The following is a 19,644-nucleotide window of genomic DNA, read 5'->3' on the forward strand; positions in this document are numbered from 1 at the left end:
CAAGTGATCATGGCTTAACGGCAGCATTACAAATATTCCATCAGGCCTTCTCACTTCCCATATGCCTAGCATTTATAAGCATCAATTATAAGGCTCCGGGATGGGCAGCCTTTGCAGGGAATTGCTTTAAACATCAGGGTGAACGAGGTGGCTTTCATCAGCATCCTGTTTGAGAGAATGTGAACAGACGGGTACTAGCGGCTCGGAGCATTTCCCAGCATGCCATGTCACATCAACTGGAGGTCAGCCAGTAATTAACCCAATGGCTAACATTTCAAAGAACCACATCTGGGGCACTTGATGAGCAAGAGCAGCACAGCTCATGGCAACAAACTTTTTGCCAAGGGTGGACAGTATAACGGACGCTCGCAAACATGACCCCCCAATCCTCATCCCAGAAGAACCTGTGACCAGCTGCTACTTTTCTCTACTTCATCCCGATGCAGACGACATAAAGGCAAAATAGCGAGGAACTAGTTGCTGAAATTACCACAAGTACCAGCGTTGATAAAAAAATAAAATTCTGTGAAGGATCATGGTTCGTGGAAGAGCGAGGTCACAGAAGGGCAAATGCAATGGACTGACATTGGGGCAGTGGGGTACCAGTTGGACACAATAAATACGGGAATGAATGATCAGCAAGAGAAGACAGAAGGAAACACTGCAACCTGGAAGTGAGAGGGTTGGGTTAGTTTGGGGGTAATGGAAGGAGGAAACATTGTGGATAAGGATTGCATTATATGGTGGTGAACCACCTACTTAAAATCCTCGATGAAGAGTGGAATTGAAGAGCCCCAGGAAGACAGCTCTACAAACGAGAGAAAAGAGGAACAAAACAGTTGAGCTGTGCCCAAGACCTAGATTTGGAGGATTTAAACGAGGAGAGAGTTACTGTAAGAAGGCACATGTCCTGGAGTTGCTGGGAATGGTCTTCAGGCTCAGAGAGCAGAGTTAGACCATAGCAGAGGTGGTAAACACAGAGGTAACTGACCTGTCTATAATGGGAAAGCAACAAAACTTGTGCTTCTTCCTCAGTGCCAATAATGTTGATAGAATCACAGAGGTAGCAAAGCTTTTAGTTTATCAACATAAAACTTGCAATTAATGAAAGTTTCAATTTTTCCAAATAATGAAAACCTATCATATATATATATATATACACACATATACAATGCCTTCAGAAAGTATTCACACCCCTTGACTTTTTCACATTTAGTTGTTACAGCCTGAATTTAAAATAGATTAAATTGAGATGTTTTTTTGTGACCGATCTATCTACACATAATACCCCATGATGTCAAAGGACAATTTTTTTAGAAAATTGCACAAAATAATTAAAAATGAAAAGCTGAAATGTCTCGAGTCAATAAATATTCAACCCCTTTGCTATGACATTTTAAATTGAGCTCAGGTGCATCCAATTTCCTTTGATAATCCTTGAGATGTCTCTGCAACTTGATTGGAGTCCACCTGTGACCGGCTCAATTGATTGGACATGATTTAGAAAGAAGCACACCTTTGTATATATCGTCATACAGGTGATAGTGCATGTCAGAGCAGAAACTCCACCATGAAGTCGAAGGAACTATCCGCAGAACTCCAAGATAGAATTGTGAGGAGACCTAGATCTGGGGAAAGGCATAAACAATTTCTGGAGTGTTGAAAGTTCCCAAGAGCACAATGAGCTCCATCATTAGGAAATGGATAGAGTATGAAAACTACCCAGATTCTTCCTTAAGCTGGCCGTCCCACCAAACTGAACAACCGGGCAAGAAGGACCTTGGTCAGGGAGGTGAGCAAGAACACAATGACCAGTCTGACAGAACTACAGAGTTCCTTGGTTGAGATGGGAGAACCTGCCAGAAGGACAACAGTCTCTGCAGCACTTCACAAATCTAGGCTTTATGGGAGAGTGGCCTGATGGAAGCCACTCCTGAGAAAAAGACACCTGACAGGACACCTGGAGTTTGCAAAAAGGCACGTCAAAGACTATGAGAGCATGAGGCAAAATATTATGTGGTCTGATGAGACGAAAATTGAACTCTTTGGCCTGAATGCAAAGCGCTACGTCTGGTGGAAACTGAGCATAGCTAATCACCAATCTAACACCATCCCTATCGTGAAGCATGGTGGTGGCATCATCATGTTATGGGGATGTTGTTCAGTCGCAGGTACTGGGAGACTCGTAAGGACAGAGGGAACAATGAATGGAGCCACATACAGGCAAATCCTTGAGGAGAATCTGCTTCAGTGTGCAAAAATGCGGCAAAGATTTACGTTCCAACAGGACAATGACCCCAATCACACAACTAAAGCAACACTGGAATAGCTTCAGAACAAGAATGTTAGAGTCCTTGAGTGGCCCAGCCAAAGCCCAGACTTGAATCCCATTGAGAATCTGTGGAGAGACTTGAAGATTGCTGTTCCCGACGTTCCCCATCCAACTTGACAGAGCTTGAGCAAATCTGCAAGGAAGAATGGGGAAACTCCCAATTCCAGATGTGCAAGGCTGATACAAACATACCCAAGAAGACTCGAAGCTGTAATCATTGCCAAAGGCACTTCTACGAAGTATTGACTCAGGGGGTTGTATACTTATGTAAATTAGATATTTCTGTATTTCATTTCATTTTTAATTATTTTGTGATCGTTTCTAAAAACAACAATTCCACTTTGACATTATGGGATATTTTGTGTAGATCGGTGGGAAAAAAAATCTCAATTTAATCAATTTCTAATTCAGGCCGAAACAACAAAATGTTAAAAAGTCAAAGAGTGTGAATACTTTCTGAAGGTTCTGTACATAGAAAACGTATTGCTATAAAATGGATGGTAATCGTACGAGGCAAAAATACGCCATCATTACAATCTGTCTTAGTTTTGTTTTTATCGAGTTCATTTAATGAGTTCATTTAATAATTATTGGAATCTCCCGTGATGAAGCTATCTCTGAGGGCCTTTCACTCACTCACCGCAGGCAGGTAGGTGGTCTTTCTGTCTTCTACCGACTCCTCTCCGGCCTTGCACCCCAGCTCTCTCTGTGCTGTCCCCCAAATATTCCTACAGGTCGCACAAGATCTGCCAGCCACCCTCTGATGGTTAAACTGCCGAAATCTCGGCTCTCTGCTCACCTTCACTCTTTCATTCCTCTTTTCTCCCGCCTCTGGAACAAGCTCCCTCACTCCCTTCAATCCCACTCGTCCCTCCAGGTCTTTTTTTTTTTTTTTTTTTTTTTTTAATTTATTTAATGAGTTCTTCAAGGTGTGATTTTAAATATCTGTTTTTGGAACAAATATTTCATCCAACATATTATACTCAGCAGAATTTGTGCAGATTATATTATTGTGATATATCATAATATCTAAGAGGGCATCTTTATAATAATAATAATAATAATTCATTTATTTTGTATAGCGCTTTTCAAGAAGCCCAAAGGCGCTTTGACAGGGTGGAAAACATAATGCATAACAATACATGAAAACAACAATTGCAAAAAGACAAGAATCAATAGGGAAATATTTAAAGCAAAAGGAGGGAGAAGGAGAAGTGATAGTCAGGGGTTAAATGCAGTGGGTTGAATGTTGAATGCAGTGTTGAACAGGTGGGTCTTCAGTGATGTTTTGAATGTGGTGAGTGAGGAGTGAATGTGGTTTATAACCTTCCAGGTATCGTGGAATTACTCCCATTTTGTTGTTTGAACAGCAATCTTACTTGTAGATATTAAACTGTTTGAACTATTAAGCAAGAAAAACTTTACTTGTTGGAAATTAATCCTAAAAACTTTCGTTTGCTGTTAGCATTTCTATTTATGATTGGAAGTGATCAAGAGAATCCTTTTAGCCAAATGTTTCTTCAGAGGAAATGCTCTGGATCCGAGGAGCTGCTTTGGATCCGAGGAGGTGTTCTGGATCCGAGGAAATTCTCTGGATCCGAGGAGGTGCTCTGGATCCGAGGAGGTGTTCTGGATCCGAGGAAATTCTCTGGATCCGAGGAGGTGCTCTGGATCCGAGGAGGTGTTCTGGATCCGAGGAAATTCTCTGGATCCGAGGAGGTGTTCTGGATCCGAGGAAGTGCTCTGGATCCGAGGAGGTGTTCTGGATCCGAGGAGGTGCTCTGGATCCGAGGAGGTGCTCTGGATCCGAGGAGGTGTTCTGGATCCGAGGAAATTCTCTGGATCCGAGGAGGTGTTCTGGATCCGAGGAAGTGCTCTGGATCTGAGGAGGTGTTCGGGATCCGAGGAGGTGTTCTGGATCCGAGGAGGTGTTCTGGATCCGAGGAGGTGCTCTGGGTCCGAGGAAGTGCTCTGGATCTGAGGAGGTGGTCTGAATCAGAAGAGCTGTTCTGGATCTGAGGAGGTGCTCTGTTTCCGAGGAGGTGCTCTGTTTCCGAGGAGGTGCTCTGTTTCCGAGGAGGTGCTCTGTTTCCGAGGAGGTGCTCTGTTTCCGAGGAGGTGCTCTGGATTCATGTGTGAGCAGAAGAACTCAGAAGTAACGCACCCACCCTTGAGCTGTGTCGTGTCCGATTCGACTGCATACCTTGAACTTTCCGCTTCACAGGTACGGCCATGCATCATTGAGTGCATTCTCCGGAGGGACGTGAAGATGGGTTTCCCGTCTGCGAGCATTTGTTGATTTATAGACCCCACTGGATCTTTCATAGAGCAATCAATTGTGCCCCGACACCTGGCCAAATTCCAATTGACGTCTCGTCTCTCACCAGAAATAGGAATGGCAACCCACCCAATGTATTTGCTACCTGGTGACTGCTTCGGAGGCACTAACATTCTGGGAAAGAGGATGTCCGTGAACGTAACACAACTGCACAAGGTCCATGGTTTCCAATGAGATGGACATTATTGGGATGTAAAATTGCCCCTTTTGTCGACATGGAGGATTGTTTGCGTTGCCCTACCTTCCCTATTTACCTCATTGCTTGCGCACATCAGCGTGAAACTGCGCTAACAGACTCTGTCCCATTAGTCGTCACGGATTTGGATGGGCACAATTGCTTTTTACCGAATAGCCATGTCAGCTGTCCCGCTGCCTTCCTCTCACGGGCCTCACGACAAGGACCAGTTGTAATTCCACCTTGTCTGACGCTCCATCTCCCATGGCTCATTTCACACCTGTTCGAATCCATTCCTTTCTCCTCGCAGCGATTAAGGGAATTTTCCAGCATCGGAGGCAGTGAATGTTGCAATATTGATGTGAAATTATCTCGCAAACGACAATCCTGCGTTTTTTGAGCCTTCCAAAGCCACCATCTTGATAATATTCCCATTCAGCCAATGTCCCCATGCTCCTCCTCTCTTTTATCTGCACTGATCATCGTGTAAATTGAAAAGTGCAGCAAAGAGGGACAGGATGATTTGACTAGGCCATGATCATCGACATTTACTCGAGACGAAACATTCCAAACAAAAATAGTCCCATATATACTATCGAAACCCCATAGAATCCCTTAAATAAAACTTTTTACATTGATCTAAGGTTCATTTTGGAATATGGAATTTGTCCATAACTCACATACACGTTTCAGACGTTAGTCCTCAGTAGTGTACACGAGTAAGTTCATTTAGTCTTTTATCAAAATTGTAATTCGGGATTCTCTTAAAAAGTCTTCAAGGAGGTTTTATTACCATAATATTAACTTTAAATTTCTAAAGAGTTTTACAAGATGCTGTTAGACAGACAGGCATCATCAAGTCATTGTGCCCCTCCATTATTTATACAAAATAAAGTTATGAGTGCACAATTTTTTGGCATTAGACGTCACAACGTATTGAGAAACTATTTCAATGAAAGGAAGAACAATTACTTAAATAACTAGATGGTATTCATCGAATACTTACCCTGCACAGGCAACTTGTTGCGAGCCGACTCTTGTGTTTTTAAACATTTTTCTTTGATCCAATATGGCTGCCAGACCATGTGAGCGATGACATCATACATTTATATTCTCTGATATAATTGTTGCATAGATCACGCTCAATAAATTTCAAACTGATCAGACTAAGCATTGTCCCTGTCGAATTATGACGTCATAATTATGGAGCCAATGACGTCATCGTTAACAACACCTATTACCCATATGGAGTTCTTTACAAGGAGCCATGTTTCAATGTTTTCCATGCAGTGGTTTTGGAGATATAAAGGTGCAACATTTTTCGGTTTTTCCAAGATGGCGCCTGTACCACATGACCTATGACGTTATAATTATCATTACAAAATTCTACAGGAGGAGCCGCTCGCATTCTGAAACTTTCGTGTTCATCAGACTAACAGTTGCAGAGGAAATTTTTATTTTCATACTGATCAGATCAAGCGTTGTTCTTGTCGAATTATGACGTCATAATGGAGGCACCTATGACATCATCATTAACTATCTTATTCCCCATGGGGAGTACTTGACAATGAGCCATGTTTCAATTTTTTCCATTAAGCGTTTTGTTAGATATAGAGGTGTAAACTTTTTCCAAGATGGCGTCCGTACCACGTGACATATGACGTCATAATTATCAGCAAAATAATTCTACAGGCGGAGATGCTTTTATGGTAAAATTTCATGTCAATCGGACCAACGGTTGCTGAGAAAATGAATTTTTAAAATGCAGACACGGCACACGTACGCACCCGAACGCCTAACCCTGATTTTCGCTTCATGAGCGCAGGGTAACTAGAATGGTACTCGGTGGAGAGAATACCTACACGACGTGACCTCATGGCATTTGGGGGCCTGGGCACGTGCCCAGTGTGCCCATGCGTTAATCGCCATTGCCTACGCCAGTCTGAATAGTTTACGTTTTGTATCCCACGGATATAGATCTGGATTCGGACCTGAAGCAAATTCTAATCGGCTTGTTCTTGTCACCTGTCCAGCTCCTCCACCAAGTTTTGACATGAATCATCCACACCTTTTTGAGATATCATGATACTTATCGCTTTTGGCCCTTTCACTCAATGGGGAGAGAATCCTGAAACAATATTTAAAAATCCTCATATCCGGATCCGAATCTTCACAAAAATCGAATCACTTCATCATTGTCTCACTTGCATTTTGTCCACAAAGTTTCTTTCAAATCCGACGATAACCGGCGACAGAGAAACAGGGATAAAAACATAACTTCCATCCACATTTTGCAACAGATAATAATAACCTTCAAATGGGGGAAACTGTTGGGTCAATTAGCACTTCAAAGTGATAATCAAATAGTCTCACTTCGTCTATGATCCCTAATTAGATAGTCGCATCCATAGAACTTCCGACAGTTGTCCCATATGAGGCACCAGTGGTCAACTCGATCACACTACTGCCCCATATGGTCAACACTATCCCACTACTGCCCCATATGGTCAACACTAACCCACTACTGCCCCATATGGTCAACACTATCCCACTACTGCCCCATATGGTCAACACTATCCCACTACTGCCCCATATGGTCAGCACTACGCCACGACAGCCCCATATGGTCAACACTATCCAACTACTGCCCCATATGGTCAACACTATCCCACTACTGCCCCATAAGGTCAACACTATCCCACTACTGTCCCATATGGCCAACACTATCCAGCTATTGTACCATATGACCAACACTATCCCACTACTGTCCCACATGCCCAACACTATCCCATGACTGCCCCATATGGTCAACACTGTCCCACTACAGCCCCATATGTCAAACACGAACACTACTGCCCCATATGGCCAACACTATTCCATTACTGTCCCATATGGCCAACACTATCCCACGACTGCTCCATATGGCCAACACTATCCCACGACTGCCCCATATTGTCAACACTATCCCACTACTGCCCCATATGGTCAACTCTATCCCATTACTGTCCCATATGGCCAACACTATCCCACTACTGTCCCATATGGCCAACACTATCCCACGACTGCCCCATATGGTCAACACGATCCCACTGCTGCCCCATATGGTCAACACTATCCCACTACAGCCCCATATGGCCAACACTATCCCACGACTGCCCCATATGGCCAACATTATCCCACTACTGTCCCATATGGCCAACACTATCCCACTACTGCTCCATATGGTCAACACTATCTCACGACTGCCCCATATGGCCAACACTATCCCACGACTGCCCCATATGGCCAACACTATCCCAAGACTGCCCCATATGGCCAACACCATCCCACGACTGCCCCATATGGCCAAAACTATCCCAATACTGTCCCATATGGCCAACACTATCCCACTACTGTCCCATATGGCCAACACTATCCCACTACTGTCACATGTGGCCAACACTATCTCACTACTGTCCCATATGGCCAACATTATCCCACTACTGCCCCATATGGCCAACACTATCCCAAGACTGCCCCATATGGCCAACACCATCCCACTACTGCTCTATATGGTCAACACTATCCCACGACTGCCCCATATGGCCAACACTATCCCACGACTGCCCCATATGGCCAACACTATCCCAAGACTGCCCCATATAGCCAACACCATCCCACGACTGCCCCATATGGCCAACACTATCCCAATACTGTCCCATATGGCCAACACTATCCCACTACTGTCACATATGGCCAACACTATCTCACTACTGTCCCAAATGGCCAATATTATCCCACTACTGCCCCATATGGTCAAGACTATCCCACTACTGCCCCATATGGTCAAGACTATCCCACTACTGCCCCATATGGTCAACACTATCCCACTACTGCCCCATATGGTCAACACTATCCCACGACTGCCCCATATGGCCAACACTATCCCACGACTGCCCCATATGGCCAACACTATCCCACGACTGCCCCATATGGCCAACACTATCGTACGACTGCCCCATATGGCCAACACTATCGCACGACTGCCCCATATGGCCAACACTATCCCACGACTGCCCCATATGGCCAACATTATCCCACTACTGCCCCATATGGCCAACATTATCCAATTACTACCCCATGTGGCCAACATTATCCCACGACTGCCCCATATGGCCAACATTATCCCACTACTGTCCCATATGGCCAACATTATCCCACTACTGCCCCATATGGCCAACACTATCCCACTACTGTCCCCATATGGTCAAAATTTTCCTCGATTTATCCAGGAATGTGAAGGTTTGTAGGGCCGGCTCTTGCAAAAGCTCCATCAAATGAAAACAAGACAGTCAGCTTAATGTCTGCTCAACGATGAAGTGATTGATCCCAGCGAAAAATTTTAATGGGATCAAGTTTCAGTGGGAATCAAACGTGTTCATTGGGAATTAAATTTCAATGGGAATATTCCAGCACGAAATGACGTCATAACCCTGCTGATGGTGTGCGACAGAGACGCACACAATCTGCAGAGTTATGTTGTCACTTTGCTTTTGCGAAATTGAAAAAGAGAGAAAAAAAGCCAGTAAAATCATTTGTGCCTTAATCAATGTGAGAGAAAAAAACGCCGATACAAATATGGCCCAAGTCCGTTTATTATGGATCTCATTAGGATGTATGGCGTCTTGTTTGTCCCGGAATATCGGACGACATTGAACACATCAAGGCTCACAACACATGTCCTGGTGCTTGATTTTCTCATCGATCTCCTTGTTCCACCCCACAGCTTGCCGCCCCGGATTCTTCAAGGTGTTCAACGGCGAGGACACCTGCAAGAGGTGCACCGCACACAGCCACGCCCAGCACCCGGCCTCGGCGCGTTGCACCTGCGAACGGGGCCACTACCGAGCCGGCAACGACCCACCTGACGTCCCGTGCACACGTACGTAACCGCAGCAATGATACTTTGAATGCGTTCTTGAAATGTTCACAGTGGAAGGCACGAATAACGTAAAACTAGTGCTTTCAATGAGGTGAATAAATTGTAGTTTGGAGCGCAGGTGGACCACTCAAAATGATTGCTGTTTTCCGCATAGGTAAACACCATCATTTGGCACATGTATTTTTTTCGTTTCTACCTAAGTGCTTGGTTGCAATATGTATCACATTTTGGGTTCTCAAGGCACACGCATCACTCTCAGTTATTCGATGAGGTCGCCAAGAGTAAAAATGAATGTTGCCTCCTGCAAACTTGAAACGTCATCGTTATCATTTGTAGTGTCACCTGTGAACGATTACAAAAGGGAACAGCGGCTACAGCACTATCACATACGTACAGGTGTTTTTAAACGTTATTAATCTGCTACAAACACAAACTACAAAGAGCAATCAGAGATTGTAAACCCTCGCCCGGACTTGTTTTCAGTGTTTTTTAAGGCTTTTGTGTTAAAACAAATATGGCGGCCGAACCACGTGACCGATGACGTCATCATTATTTATTTTTTTCTCCACCAATTTATCCCCAGATGATGCTCAAGAAATTTCATCTTCATCGGATGAAGTTTTGTACTTGTCGAATTACGACGTCATAATCGAGGCAACTATGGCATCATCATTAACATATTTTATTCCCCATGGAGAGTTCTTTACAAGCATCCATGTCTCAATTTTTCCTATGCAACGCTTTCGGAGATATAAAGGTGCAAGTTTTTTCGGTTTTTCCAAGATGGCGCCCATAGCACGTGACCCATTATGTCATAATTATGATTAAAATGTTCTACAGGTAGAGTTGCACCTGTCGTGAAACTTTCCTACCAATCGGACCAACGATTGCAGATAAAATCATATTTATTTTGTGCGGACAACCAAACAGACAGACAGACAGACAGACAAATGAAAAATCACTCATAGAGCGACACTTGGCAAAACAGAGCAAAGTAGCATGGCACTCAGTAGGGCATCCTTTTGACCTCAAAAATAGTTGGTGGTTGGTTTCAGTAAAATGATATGCAAATCATATTCAGATTTCAAGTCAATCGGATAAAAATTGAGGATTGTAGGTATTCAAAAAAAGTGGCTGACCTTTGGCCTATGTTGACCTTTTGACTTCAAAAATATATAGGATTTTGTCGGACCACGAACCCTACCATTTGGTGAAGTTTCGTGAAGATCGGGTTAAAATTGTGACCTGTAGGCAAGTATAGGTGAGCGGACAGACAAACAAACACACACACAAACACACACACACACACACAAACACACAAACCAACAAACAAACACACACAAACCGGAGTGATCAACATACTTGCAAAAAAAAATAAAAAATTTGCCAAGTAACAATCTGTCTCAAATACTATATCCTCTCCTCAGGCGAGGGTAATTAGAACGACACTTGGTGGAGCGCGTATCTCCACCTGGCTATGTTATGGATTCACTGATAGGCTGGACCTGGATCTGAACCAAAATCGAATCAATTGGTCCTTGTCACACACCCAACCTGTCCACAAAGTTTTGTCCAAATCCATCCATAACCTTTTGAGATTCTCTTAAACTTGAGATTCTCGTTTTTGGTCCTATGTCCCAATGGTGAAGAATCACTTAAGAAATTCTAGTATCTGAATCTTCACCAAAATCTAATTAATTTGTCTTTGTCACACACCCAACCTGTCCAGCAAATGTCACCCGAATACGTCAAAATCTTTTTTGAGATATCATGCACACAGACAGACAAAAAGATAGACAGGAGCGAAAAGATAACATCCATTAACCTTCGATGGCGGAGGTAAGTATGAACTTGTCATGTCGTTGGAAAAGCCTGGAATGTGATGGCTAAGGGATAGAAAGAGCATTTTATCACCTGATGTGTTGCATTTAGTTAAAAAAAAACAAGTTTAGTGTAAATGTAGATAGCATTGGCTGCTGTAGCTTCCATGGTATGGCATTTGATGATTCGTTAAAACAAGTTTAGTGTAAATATAGATAGCACTGGCTGCTGTAGCTTCCATGGTATGGCATTTGATGATTCATTAAAACAGGTTTAGTGTAAATATAGATAGCACTGGCTGCTGTAGCTTCCATGGTATGGCATTTGATGATTCGTTAAAACAAGTTTAGTGTAAATATAGATAGCACTGGCTGCTGGAGCTTCCATGGTATGGCATTTGATGATTCATTAAAACAAGTTTAGTGTAAATATAGATAGCACTGGCTGCTGTAGCTTCCATGGTATGGCATTTGATGATTCATTAAAACAAGTTTAGTGTAAATATAGATAGCACTGGCTGCTGTAGCTTCCATGGTATGGCATTTGATGATTCATTAAAACAAGTTTAGTGTAAATATAGATAGCACTGGCTGCTGTAGCTTCCATGGTATGCCATTTGATGATTCATTAAAACAAGTTTAGTGTAAATATAGATAGCACTGGCTGCTGTAGCTTCCATGGTATGGCATTTGATGATTCATTAAAACAAGTTTAGTGTAAATATAGATAGCACTGGCTGCTGTAGCTTCCATGGTATGCCATTTGATGATTCATTAAAACAAGTTTAGTGTAAATATAGATAGCACTGGCTGCTGTAGCTTCCATGGTATGGCATTTGATGATTCATTAAAACAAGTTTAGTGTAAATATAGATAGTACTGGCTGCTGTAGCTTCCATGGTATGGCATTTGATGATTCATTAAAACAAGTTTAGTGTAAATATAGATAGCACTGGCTGCTGTAGCTTCCATGGTATGGCATTTGATGATTCATTAAAACAAGTTTGGTGTAAATATAGATAGCACTGGCTGCTGTAGCTTCCATGGTATGGCATTTGATGATTCATTAAAACAAGTTTAGTGTAAATATAGATAGCACTGGCTGCTGTAGCTTCCATGGTATGGCATTTGATGATTCATTAAAACAAGTTTAGTGTAAATATAGATAGCACTGGCTGCTGGAGCTTCCATGGTATGGCATTTGATGATTCATTAAAACAAGTTTAGTGTAAATATAGATAGCACTGGCTGCTGTAGCTTCCATGGTATGGCATTTGATAATTCATTAAAACAAGTTTAGTGTAAATATAGATAGCACTGGCTGCTGTAGCTTCCATGGTATGGCATTTGATTATTCATTAAAACAAGTTTAGTGTAAATATAGATAGCACTGGCTGCTGTAGCTTCCATGGTATGGCATTTGATGATTCGTTAAAACAAGTTTAGTGTAAATATAGATAGCACTGGCTGCTGTAGCTTCCATGGTATGGCATTTGATGATTCATTAAAACAAGTTTAGTGTAAATATAGATAGCATTGGCTGCTGTAACTTCCAAGGTATGCCATTTGATGATTCGTTAAAACAAGTTTAGTGTAAATATAGATAGTATTGGCTGCTGGAGCTTCCATGGTATGGCATTTGATGATTCATAAAAACAAGTTTAGTGTAAATATATATAGCACTGGCTGCTGTAGCTTCCATGGTATGGCATTTGATGATTCATTAAAACAAGTTTAGTGTAAATATAGATAGCACTGGCTGCTGGAGCTTCCATGGTATGGCATTTGATGATTCATAAAAACAAGTTTAGTGTAAATATAGATAGCACTGGCTGCTGGAGCTTCCATGGTATGGCATTTGATGATTCATTAAAACAAGTTTAGTGTAAATATAGATAGCACTGGCTGCTGGAGCTTCCATGGTATGGCATTTGATGATTCATAAAAACAAGTTTAGTGTAAATATAGATAGCACTGGCTGCTGTAGCTTCCATGGTATGGCATTTGATGATTCATTAAAACAAGTTTGGTGTAAATATAGATAGCACTGGCTGCTGGAGCTTCCATGGTATGGCATTTGATGACTCATTAAAACAAGTTTAGTGTAAATATAGATGGCACTGGCTGCTGTAGCTTCCATGGTATGGCATTTGATGATTCATTAAAACAAGTTTAGTGTAAATATAGATAGCACTGGCTGCTGTAGCTTCCATGGTACGGCATTTGATGATTCATTAAAACAAGTTTAGTGTAAATATAGATAGCACTGGCTGCTGGAGCTTCCATGGTATGGCATTTGATGATTCATTAAAACAAGTTTAGTGTAAATATAGATAGCATTGGCTGCTGTAGCTTCCATGGTACGGCATTTGATGATTCGTTAAAACAAGTTTAGTGTAAATATAGATAGCACTGGCTGCTGTAGCTTCCATGGTATGGCATTTGATGATTCATTAAAACAAGTTTAGTGTAAATATAGATAGCAATGGCTGCTGTAGCTTCCATGGTACGGCATTTGATGATTCGTTAAAACAAGTTTAGTGCAAATATAGATAGCACTGGCTGCTGGAGCTTCCATGGTATGGCATTTGATGATTCATTAAAACAGGTTTAGTGTAAATATAGATAGTACTGGCTGCTGGAGCTTCCATGGTATGGCATTTGATGATTCATTAAAACAAGTTTAGTGTAAATATAGATAGGATTGGGAACTTGGGATTGGCTGCTGTGGCTTCCATGGTACAGCATTTGATGATTAATTTGATCAATATTCATGAGTAGTAGGGATGTATGAACAAATCATGCAGTTGTGAAATAATTTGGCCAAAGACATTCTCTGGCCAACTCCTCAAGAAGGTTGGAGTAATTGGAGTTATTAAAGTAATGGTACGGTAGTGGTAGTAGAGGGAGTGGTAGTGGTGGCAGTGGTCATGGAGGTGGTAGTGCCAGTAGTACAATCTACATTGAAGTAGTACAATCCAAAAGACTTGAATAGTACCGAAAAACGTGGATGGAATAACGATTCGCATGAAAAACGTCGCAATTGAACCATGCGTCGTTTGGGAAATTTAACTTTGTAATAATTAGTTTTTTGTTTTTTTTTTACGTGCAATCACATTTCACGAGACTTCCATCATGACTCTCACGTAGCCTGCAGGTGTAGTCGAGTTTATATTGAACATTTTCTCACCAGCTGGCATCAAAACGAATCGTATTTTGTGAATCAAGTGGCTATCAGGCGACACTGGGCAAGCTGTTCAACTTGGTTGGTTTGGAGTTTGGTAGCGCGTACTAAACTACCTTGTGGTCTCGTGACCAATTTGATTGTAGTTTGGTGGTACGTACTAAACTACCTTATGGTCTCGTGACCAATTTGATTGTAGTTTGGTAACACGTACTAAACTACCTTATGGTCTCGTGACCAATTTGATTGTAGTTTGGTGGTACGTACTAAACTACCTTATGGTCTCGTGACCAATTTGATTGTAGTTTGGTAACACGTACTAAACTACCTTGTGGTCTCGTGACCAATTTGATTGTAGTTTGGTAGCACGTACTAAACTACCTTGTGGTCTCGTGACCAATTTGATTGTAGTTTGGTAGCACGTACTAAACTACCTTTGTGGTCTTGTCACAAATTTGATCATGGTTTGGTGGCACGTACTAAACTACCTTGTGGTCTCGTGACCAATTTGATTGTAGTTTGGTAGCACGTACTAAACTACCTTGTGGTCTCGTGACCAATTTGATTGTAGTTTGGTAGCACGTACTAAACTACCTCGTGGTCTCCTCATCAATTTTATTGGAGTTTGGTAGCATGTACTAAACTACCTAGTGGTCTCGTCACCAATTTAATTGGAGTTTGGTAGCACGTACTAAACTACCTTGTGGTCTCGTCACCAATTTGATTGGAGTTTGGTAGCAGTATTAAACTACCTTGTTGTCTTTCATCAATTTTATTGGAGTTTGGTAGCATGTACTAAACTACCTAGTGGTCTCGTCACCAATTTAATTGGAGTTTGGTAGCAGTATTAAACTACCTTGTTGTCTTTCACCAATTTTATTGTAGTTTGGTAGCACGTACTAAAATACCTTGTGGTCTCGTCACCAATTTGATTGGAGTTTGGTAGCACGTACTAAACTACCATGTGATCTCGTGACCAATTTGATTGTTGTTTGGTAGCGTGTACTAAACTACCTAGTGGTCTCATGACCAATTTGATTGTTGTTTGCTGGCACGTACCAAACTACCTTGTGGTCTCGTGACCAATTTGATTGTTGTTTGGTAGCACGTACTAAACTACCTAGTGGTCTCATCACCAATTTTATTGGAGTTTGGTAGCACGTACTAAACTACCTAGTGGTCTCATGACCAATTTGATTGTTGTTTGGTAGCACGTACTAAACTACCTCATGGTCTCGTCACCAATTTTATTGGAGTTTGGTAGCAGTATTAAACTACCTTGTTGTCTTTCACCAATTTTATTGTAGTTTGGTACCACGTACTCAACTACATTGTGGTCTCGTCACCAATTTGAATGGAGTTTGGTAGCACGTACTAAACTACCTTGTGGTCTCGTGACCAATTTGATTGTAGTTTGTAGCACGTAATGAACTACCTTGTTGTCTCGTGACCAATTTGATTGTAGTTTGGTAGCACGTACTGAACTACCTTGTTGTCTTGTCACCAATTTGATTGTAGTTTCGTAGCATGTACTAAACTACCTTGTGGTCTCGTGACCAATTTGATTGTAGTTTGGTAGCACGTACTAAACTACCTTGTGGTCTCGTGACCAATTTGATTGTAGTTTGGTAGCACGTACTAAACTACGTTGTGGTCTCGTCGCCAATTTGATTGTAGTTTGGTAGCAATATTAAACTACCTAGTGTTCTTTCAACAATTTTATTGTCGTTTGGTAGCACGGACTAAACTACCTTGTGGTCTTGTCACCAATTTGATTGGAGTTTGGTAGCACGTACTAAACTACCATGTGATCTCGTGACCAATTTGATTGTTGTTTGGTAGCGTGTACTAAACTACCTAGTGGTCTCATGACCAATTTGATTGTTGTTTGGTGGCACGCACTAATCTACCATGTGGTCTTGTGACCAAATTGATCGTTGTTTGTTGGCACCTACTAAACAACCTTGTGGTCTTTTGACCAATTTGATTGTAGTTTGGTAGCACGTACTAAACTATCTAGTGGTCTCGTGACCAATTTGATTGTTACTTGGTAGCACGTACTAAACTACCTCGTGGTCTCATCAACAATTTGATTGTTGTTTGGTGACACGTACTGAACTACCTAGTGGTCTCGTGACCAATTTGATTGTAGTTTGGTGGCATGTTGGAGTTTAGTGACACTACTAAACTACCTAGTGGTCTCGTGACTAATTTGATTGTTGTTTGGTAGCACGTTGGAGTTTAGTGTCAACTACTAAACTGCCTAGTGGGCTCGTGACCAATTTCATTGTAGTTTGGTGGCACGTTGGAGTTTAGTTACAACTACTAAACTACCTAGTGGTCTCGTGACCAATTTGATTGTAGTTTGGTGGCACGTTGGAGTTTAGTGACAACTACTAAACTACCTAGTGGTCTCGTGACTAATTTGATTGTTGTTTGGTAGCGTGTACTAAACTACCTAGTGGTCTCGTGACTAATTTGATTGTTGTTTGGTAGCATGTACTAAACTACCTAGTGGTCTCGTGATTAATTTGATTGTTGTTTGGTAGCGTGTACTAAAATACCTAGTGGTCTCATGTCCAATTTGATTGTTGTTTGGCGGCACGCACTAATCTACCTTGTGGTCTTGTGACCAAATTGATCGTTGTTTGGTAGAACGTACAAAACTACCTTGTGGTCTTGTGACCAATTTGATTGTTGTTTGGTAGCGTGTACTAAACTACCTAGTGGTCTCGTGACCAATTTGATGTTTGGTAGCACGTACTAAACTACCTCGTTGTCTCATCACCAATTTGATTGTTGTTTGGTGACACGGACTGAACTACCTCGTGGTCTCGTGACCAATTTGATTGTAGTTTGGTAGCACGTACTAAACTACCTTGTGGTCTCGTGACCAATTTGATTGTAGTTTGGTAGCACGTACTAAACTACCTCGTGGTCTCCTCATCAATTTTATTGGAGTTTGGTAGCATGTACTAAACTACCTAGTGGTCTCGTCACCAATTTAATTGGAGTTTGGTAGAAGTATTAAACTACCTTGTTGTCTTTCACCAACTTTATTGTAGTTTGGTAGCACGTACTAAAATACCTTGTGGTCTCGTCACCAATTTGATTGGAGTTTGGTAGCACGTACTAAACTACCATGTGATCTCGTGACCAATTTGATTGTTGTTTGGTAGCGTGTACTAAACTACCTAGTGGTCTCATGACCAATTTGATTGTTGTTTGCTGGCACGTACCAAACTACCTTGTGGTCTCGTGACCAATTTGATTGTTCTTTGGTAGCACGTACTAAACTACCTAGTGGTCTCATCACCAATTTTATTGGAGTTTGGTAGCACGTACTAAACTACCTAGTGGTCTCATGACCAATTTGATTGTTGTTTGGTAGCACGTACTAAACTACCTCATGGTCTCGTCACCAATTTTATTGGAGTTTGGTAGCACGTACTAAACTACCTTGTGGTCTCATGACCAATTTGATTGTTGTTTGGTAGCATGTACTAAACTACCTAGTGGTCTCGTCACCAATTTAATTGGAGTTTGGTAGCAGTATTAAACTACCTTGTTGTCTTTCACCAATTTTATTGTAGTTTGGTACCACGTACTCAACTACATTGTGGTCTCGTCACCAATTTGAATGGAGTTTGGTAGCACGTACTAAACTACCTTGTGGTCTCGTGACCAATTTGATTGTAGTTTGTAGCACGTAATGAACTACCTTGTTGTCTCGTGACCAATTTGATTGTAGTTTGGTAGCACGTACTGAACTACCTTGTTGTCTCGTCACCAATTTGATTGTAGTTTCGTAGCATGTACTAAACTACCTTGTGGTCTCGTGACCAATTTGATTGTAGTTTGGTAGCACGTACTAAACTACCTTGTGGTCTCGTGACCAATTTGATTGTAGTTTGGTAGCACGTACTAAACTACGTTGTGGTCTCGTCGCCAATTTGATTGTAGTTTGGTAGCAATATTAAACTACCTAGTGTTCTTTCAACAATTTTATTGTCGTTTGGTAGCACGGACTAAACTACCTTGTGGTCTTGTCACCAATTTGATTGGAGTTTGGTAGCACGTACTAAACTACCATGTGATCTCGTGACCAATTTGATTGTTGTTTGGTAGCGTGTACTAAACTACCTAGTGGTCTCATGACCAATTTGATTGTTGTTTGGTGGCACGCACTAATCTACCATGTGGTCTTGTGACCAAATTGATCGTTGTTTGTTGGCACCTACTAAACAACCTTGTGGTCTTTTGACCAATTTGATTGTAGTTTGGTAGCACGTACTAAACTATCTAGTGGTCTCGTGACCAATTTGATTGTTGCTTGGTAGCACGTACTAAACTACCTCGTGGTCTCATCAACAATTTGATTGTTGTTTGGTGACACGTACTGAACTACCTAGTGGTCTCGTGACCAATTTGATTGTAGTTTGGTGGCACGTTGGAATTTAGTGACACTACTAAACTACCTAGTGGTCTCGTGACTAATTTGATTGTTGTTTGGTAGCACGTTGGAGTTTAGTGTCAACTACTAAACTACCTAGTGGGCTCGTGACCAATTTCATTGTAGTTTGGTGGCACGTTGGAGTTTAGTTACAACTACTAAACTACCTAGTGGTCTCGTGACCAATTTGATTGTAGTTTGGTGGCACGTTGGAGTTTAGTGACAACTACTAAACTACCTAGTGGTCTCGTGACTAATTTGATTGTTGTTTGGTAGCGTGTACTAAACTACCTAGTGGTCTCGTGACTAATTTGATTGTTGTTTGGTAGCGTGTACTAAACTACCTAGTGGTCTCGTGATTAATTTGATTGTTGTTTGGTAGCGTGTACTAAAATACCTAGTGGTCTCATGTCCAATTTGA

General features: G+C 41.7%; 1 protein-coding gene across 1 annotated transcript in view; it reads left to right on the forward strand.

Annotated features, from left to right (window-relative positions):
- The window catches only part of LOC137422874 (ephrin type-A receptor 5), a 224,919-nt gene that overhangs the window by 100,502 nt on the left and 104,773 nt on the right, over positions 1–19,644 (forward strand). Inside the window, exon 5 of the mRNA XM_068109498.2 lies at positions 9,611–9,766. Within this exon, the coding sequence (XP_067965599.2) occupies positions 9,611–9,766 (156 nt within the window). The remainder of the gene's footprint in view (positions 1–9,610; positions 9,767–19,644) is intronic.

Source organism: Myxine glutinosa, chromosome 3, assembly GCF_964187855.1.
Source record: "Myxine glutinosa chromosome 3, kmMyxGlut1.1, whole genome shotgun sequence".
NCBI lineage: Eukaryota > Metazoa > Chordata > Myxini > Myxiniformes > Myxinidae > Myxine > Myxine glutinosa.